Source organism: Somniosus microcephalus, chromosome 24, assembly GCF_052327205.1.
Source record: "Somniosus microcephalus isolate GS21.2 chromosome 24, FLI_Smic_1.0, whole genome shotgun sequence".
In the NCBI taxonomy this organism is placed as follows: Eukaryota; Metazoa; Chordata; class Chondrichthyes; order Squaliformes; family Somniosidae; genus Somniosus; species Somniosus microcephalus.
In genome coordinates, this window is record NC_141010.1 from 3,282,644 (window position 1) to 3,288,642 (window position 5,999).

Consider the following 5,999-nt stretch of genomic DNA (forward strand, 5'->3'; position numbering starts at 1 on the left):
TATTGCTTCAGTTGTACAAGGTATTGGTGAGACCGCACCTGGAATACTGCGTACAGTTTTGGCGTCCATACTTAAGAAAAGACATACTTGCTCTAGAGTCAGTACAAAGAAGGTTCACTCGGTTAATCCCGGGGATGAGGGGATGGACATATGAGGAGAGGTTGAGTAGATTGGGACTCTACTCATTGGAGTTCAGAAGAATGAGAGGCGATCTTATTGAAACATATAAGATTGTGAAGGGGTTGGATCGGGTGGATGCGGGGAGAATGTTCCCGATGATGGGTGAAACTAGAACTAGGGGGCATAGTCTTAGAATAAGGGGCTGCTCTTTCAAAACTGAGAGGAGGAGGAACTACTTCACTCAGAGGGTGGTAGGTCCATGGAATATGCTGCCCCAAAATGCTGTAGAAGCTACATCATTACATAAATTTAAAACAGAAATAGACAGTTTCCTAGAAGTAAAGGGAATTAAGGGTTACGGGGAGCGGGCAGGAATTTGGACATGAGTCTAGGTTCGGATCGGTCATGGTCCTGTGGGTAGCGGAGTGGGCCCAGGGGCCGTGTAGCCTGATCCTGCTCCTATTTTGTGTGTCTAATTCTGTTAGATTCAGGAGATGGTTCTGTGATAGTAGATTGGCGGTTAGGATCAGATCAGCCATGATCTTATTGAATGGCGGAGCAGGCTCGAGGGGCTGATTGGCCTACTCCTGCTCCTATTTCTTATGTTCTTATGTTCATCGAATCGGGGTCCACACTTTGGTCTGGTGCTGGACATGGTTGCAGCAGGAATCCCTCAGAAGTATTATGCTAAAGTTGAAAGGCTGAAAAAGAACCAAGGTTGCTTGCAGGCCTTAAATCCAGCTGCATAGATGACATCATCGGAGGCGAGTTTCTGCATCAAAATACTCATTGGGCCAGGGGTTCCCACACGCTGGAAATCAATCAATTAGGGCAAAATCGCTTTTGTCCCGCCTCACATCGGAGGTGGGGTCCGGACACGACGACCACCTGACACACCCCCAGCCCGCCAATGACAAAATCCAGCCCAAAGAGTCTGTAAAGGGGTATAGATAGACTGAGTGAGTGGGCAGTAAGGTGGCAGATGGAGTATAATGTAGGGAAATGTGAGGTTATTCACTTTGGTAGGAAGAATAGAAAAACAGAATATTTTTTAAATGGTGAGAAACTTTCAAATGTTGGTGCTCAGAGAGATTTGGGTGTCTTAGTACAAGATACACAGAGGGCTGGATTTTGCCAGCCCTGAGGAGGCGGGACTGCTGGTAAAGTTGCAGAACGTGGGGGCGGCTGGCAAACCCGCATCCATCCAGCCTCCGTGCCCTTTTGCCAGGAGGCGGGAAGCTGTCCTGACCCAGGTCCCGTCTCCTTGAGGCGGGAAAGGGATTAAATCCTTTTAACTGCCTATTAACAGGTAGTTAACAGGCAAAAAAAAGGATTAGTCCCCATTTTACCTTACCAACTGCAGGCTTCCCGACCTCAGAGAACCCCACCGGGCTGGAGGAGTCGAGTAGGGGTGTCTGTGGGGGTCAGAGGGGTTTGAAAGTGAGATGTAGAGGTGAGTGATGGGTGCAAGTGTGGAGTGGTGAGTGTAAATTGTTAACAATTGTTCACTTACCGTTGTTTCTGCCTACAGCCTTCATCCGCTCTGGATTGGGAGTCCCGACATCTTCCTTGTAGATTTCACAGACTGGCTGTTGGATCCTCCGAACCAACAGTCATCTGAAATCTACAAAGTAGAAAGGTTTGATGAGTCCTGAACACAAGGGCTCATCAAACTACACAGAATGTCAGTGTTTGACAGCTTCACATTTCTTCTTTCAGGAAATCTTGACAGATGGCACGTCAGACGTGCTCTGTCAGTGACTTCCCCCTAATTGGCCTGCTGAGCTTGCAGGGTGGGCTTAACAAGGTCAATCAGGGGAAAATCCCACTGGTTGGCCAGAAGATGATGGAGGCGGGACTTAGATCCGACAAGCAGCTGTCCCACCTCCAAGTCGTCTCCATTCACAAAATCCAGCCCAGAGAGTTAGCCTGCAGGTACAGCAAGCAATTAGGAAGGCAAATGGCATGTTGGCCTTTATTGCAAGGAGTATAAGAGTGAGGAAGTCTTGCTACAATTGTACAGGGCTCTGGTGAGACCACACCTGGTTTTGATCTCCAAAGGAAGAAGGATATACTTGCCTTGGAGGCAGTGCAAGGAAGGTTCACTAGATTGATTCCTGGGATGAGAGGGCTGTCCTATGATGAGAGATTGTGTAGAATGGGCTGATACTCTCTGGAGTTTAGAAGAATGAGAGGTGATCTCATTGAAACATACAAGATTCTGAGGGGGGTTGACAGGGTAGATGCTGGGTAGAGGCCCATTGATTTGATTTGATTTGAGAGTTTGTTTTCCCCTGGCTGGAGTGTCTAGAACTAGGGGGCATAGTCTCAGAATAAGGGGTCGGCCATTTAAGACTGAGATGAGGAGGAATTTCTTCACTCAGAGGGTTGTGAATCTTTGGAATTCTCTGCCCCAGAGGGCTGTGGAGGCTGAATCTTTGAGAATATTCAAGGCTGAGATCGATAGATTTTTGGACTCTCGGAGAATCGAGGGATATGGGGATCGGGCGGGACGGTGGAGATGAGGTCGATGATCAGCCATGACCTTATTGAATGATGGAGCAGGCTCGAGGGGCCGAATGGCCGACTCCTCCTGCTAATGCTTATGTTCTGCTCTGTAACCTCCTGCAGCCCCACAACCCTCCCGATCTCTGCGCTCCTCTAATTCCGGCCTCTTGACCCTCCCCCACTCCCCCACTCCCTTCGCTCCACCATTGGCGGCCCTGCCTTCAGCTGCCTGGGCCCCGAGCTCTGGAATTCCCTCCCTGAACCTCCCACCTCTCTCTCCTCCTGAAAACCTACCTCGGTGACCGAGCTTTAGGTCACTCGCCCTAATCTCTCTTTCTGTGTCTGGTCTCAGAGTCTGTCTCCGTCGCGCGCCCCTGAAGATGCGGGACCTTTTAGGCGCCACAGAAATGCAAATTGTTGTGGGTTCCTCCGTTGTCCCTGGTTACCCGGGCCCCGCCCCTGGTTACCCGAGACCCGCCCCCTGGTTACCCGGGCCCCGCCCTTGCACTGATCACGTGCCTGTTGCCGGTGAGCTGCAGGAGCTGCGCTAGCAAAATGGGCGTCAAGATTCACTTCGAGTATTGGTGGGTACCGGGAGAGTGAGGGAGGCCCGGGGAGAGGGTGAGTGAGGGAGGCCCGGGGAGAGGGTGAGTGAGGGAGGCCCGGGGAGAGGGTGAGTGAGGGAGGCTCGGGTCCCGGAGAGTGAGGGGATCCCGGGGAGAGAGTGAGGGGAGGCCCGGGGAGAGAGTGAGGGGAGGCCCGGGGAGAGAGTGAGGGAGAGAGAGAGAGAGGAGGAGGGCCCGGGGAGAGAGTGAGGGAGGCGCGCCCGCGGAGGGGAGAGTGAGGGAGGCGCGCCCGCGGAGGGGAGAGTGAGGGAGGCGCGCCCGCGGAGGGGAGAGTGAGGGGGGCGCGCCCGCGCCCGCGGAGGGGAGAGTGAGGGGGGCCCGCGCCCGCGGAGGGGAGAGTGAGGGGGGCCCGCGCCCGCGGAGGGGAGAGTGAGGGGGGCCCGCCCGCCCGCGGAGGGGAGAGTGAGGGGGGCCCGCCCGCCCGCGGAGGGGAGAGTGAGGGGGGCCCGCCCGCACGCGGAGGAGAGAGTGAGGGGGGCCCCGCCCGCGGAGGGGAGTGAGAGGGGGGCCCGCCCGCGGAGGGGAGAGTGAGGGGGGCCCGCCCGCCCGCGGAGGGGAGAGTGAGGGGGGCCCGCCCGCCCGCGGAGGGGAGAGTGAGGGGGGCCCGCCCGCCCGCGGAGGGGAGAGTGAGGGGGGGCCCGCCCGCCCGCGGAGGGGAGAGTGAGGGGGGCCCGCCCGCCCGCGGAGGGGAGAGTGAGGGGGGCCCGCCCGCCCGCGGAGGGGAGAGTGAGGGGGGCCCGCCCGCCCGCGGAGGGGAGAGTGAGGGGGGCCCGCCCGCCCGCGGAGGGGAGAGTGAGGGGGGCCCGCCCGCCCGCGGAGGGGAGAGTGAGGGGGCCCGCCCGCCCGCGGAGGGGAGAGTGAGGGGGCCCGCCCGCCCGCGGAGGGGAGAGTGAGGGGGGCCCGCCCGCCCGCGGAGGGGAGAGTGAGGGGGGCCCGCCCGCCCGCGGAGGGGAGAGTGAGGGGGGCCCGCCCGCCCGCGGAGGGGAGAGTGAGGGGGGCCCGCCCGCCCGCGGAGGGGAGAGTGAGGGGGGCCCGCCCGCCCGCGGAGGGGAGAGTGAGGGGGGCCCGCCCGCCCGCGGAGGGGTGAGTGAGGGGGGCCCGCCCGCCCGCGGAGGGGAGAGTGAGGGGGGCCCGCCCGCCCGCGGAGGGGAGAGTGAGGGGGGCCCGCCCGCCCGCGGAGGGGAGAGTGAGGGGGGCCCGCCCGCCCGCCCGCGGAGGGGAGAGTGAGGGGGGCCCGCCCGCCCGCGGAGGGGAGAGTGAGGGGGGCCCGCCCGCCCGCGGAGGGGAGAGTGAGGGGGGCCCGCCCGCCCGCGGAGGGGAGAGTGAGGGGGGGCCCGCCCGCGGAGGGGAGAGTGAGGGGGGCCCGCCCGCGGAGGGGAGAGTGAGGGGGGCCCGCCCGCCCGCGGAGGGGAGAGTGAGGGGGGCCCGCCCGCCCGCGGAGGGGAGAGTGAGGGGGGCCCGCCCGCCCGCGGAGGGGAGAGTGAGGGGGGCCCGCCCGCCCGCCCGCGGAGGGGAGAGTGAGGGGGGCCCCGCCCGCCCGCGGAGGGGAGAGTGAGGGGGGCCCGCCCGCCCGCGGAGGGGAGAGTGAGGGGGGCCCGCCCGCCCGCGGAGGGGAGAGTGAGGGGGGCCCGCCCGCCCGCGGAGGGGAGAGTGAGGGGGGCCCGCCCGCCCGCGGAGGGGAGAGTGAGGGGGGCCCGCCCGCCCGCGGAGGGGAGAGTGAGGGGGGCCCGCCCGCCCGCGGAGGGGAGAGTGAGGGGGGCCCGCCCGCCCGCGGAGGGGAGAGTGAGGGGGGCCCGCCCGCCCGCGGAGGGGAGAGTGAGGGGGGCCCGCCCGCCCGCGGAGGGGAGAGTGAGGGGGGCCCGCCCGCCCGCGGAGGGGGAGAGTGAGGGGGGCCCGCCCGCCCGCGGAGGGGAGAGTGAGGGGGGCCCGCCCGCCCGCGGAGGGGAGAGTGAGGGGGGCCCGCCCGCCCGCGGAGGGGAGAGTGAGGGGGGCCCGCCCGCCCGCGGAGGGGAGAGTGAGGGGGGCCCGCCCGCGGAGGGGAGAGTGAGGGGGGCCCGCCCCGCGGAGGGAGAGTGAGGGGGCCCGCCCGCCCGCGGAGGGGAGAGTGAGGGGGGCCCGCCCGCCCGCGGAGGGGAGAGTGAGGGGGGGCCCGCCCGCCCGCGGAGGGGAGAGTGAGGGGGCCCGCCCGCCCGCGGAGGGGAGAGTGAGGGGGGCCCGCCCGCCCGCGGAGGGGAGAGTGAGGGGGGCCCGCCCGCCCGCGGAGGGGAGAGTGAGGGGGGCCCCGCCCGCCCGCCCGCCCGCGGAGGGGAGAGTGAGGGAGGCCCGCCCGCGGAGGGGAGAGTGAGGGAGGCCCGCCCGCCCGCCCGCGGAGGGGAGAGTGAGGGAGGCCCGCCCGCGGAGGGGAGAGTGAGGGAGGCCCGCCCGCGGAGGGGAGAGTGAGGGAGGCCCGCCCGCCCGCGGAGGGGAGAGTGAGGGAGGCCCGCCCGCCCGCGGAGGGGAGAGTGAGGGAGGCCCGCCCGCCGCGGAGGGGAGAGTGAGGGAGGCCCGCCCGCCCGCGGAGGGGAGAGTGAGGGAGGCCCGCCCGCCCGCGGAGGGGAGAGTGAGGGAGGCCCGCCCGCCCGCGGAGGGGAGAGTGAGGGAGGCCCGCCCGCCCGCGGAGGGGAGAGTGAGGGAGGCCCGCCCGGGGAGGGGAGAGTGAGGGAGGCCCGCCCGCCCGCCCGCCCGGGGGGGAGAGTGAGGGAGGCC

General features: G+C 65.4%; 1 protein-coding gene across 1 annotated transcript in view; it reads left to right on the forward strand.

Moving 5' to 3' along the window:
* The first annotated feature begins 3,105 nt into the window (after positions 1 to 3,105).
* Positions 3,106 to 5,999, forward strand: part of mien1 (migration and invasion enhancer 1) — a 63,025-nt gene continuing 60,131 nt past the window's right edge. The window contains exon 1 of the mRNA XM_085966071.1: positions 3,106 to 3,212. Within this exon, the coding sequence (XP_085822197.1) occupies positions 3,184 to 3,212 (29 nt within the window). The 5' untranslated portion in view covers positions 3,106 to 3,183. The remainder of the gene's footprint in view (positions 3,213 to 5,999) is intronic.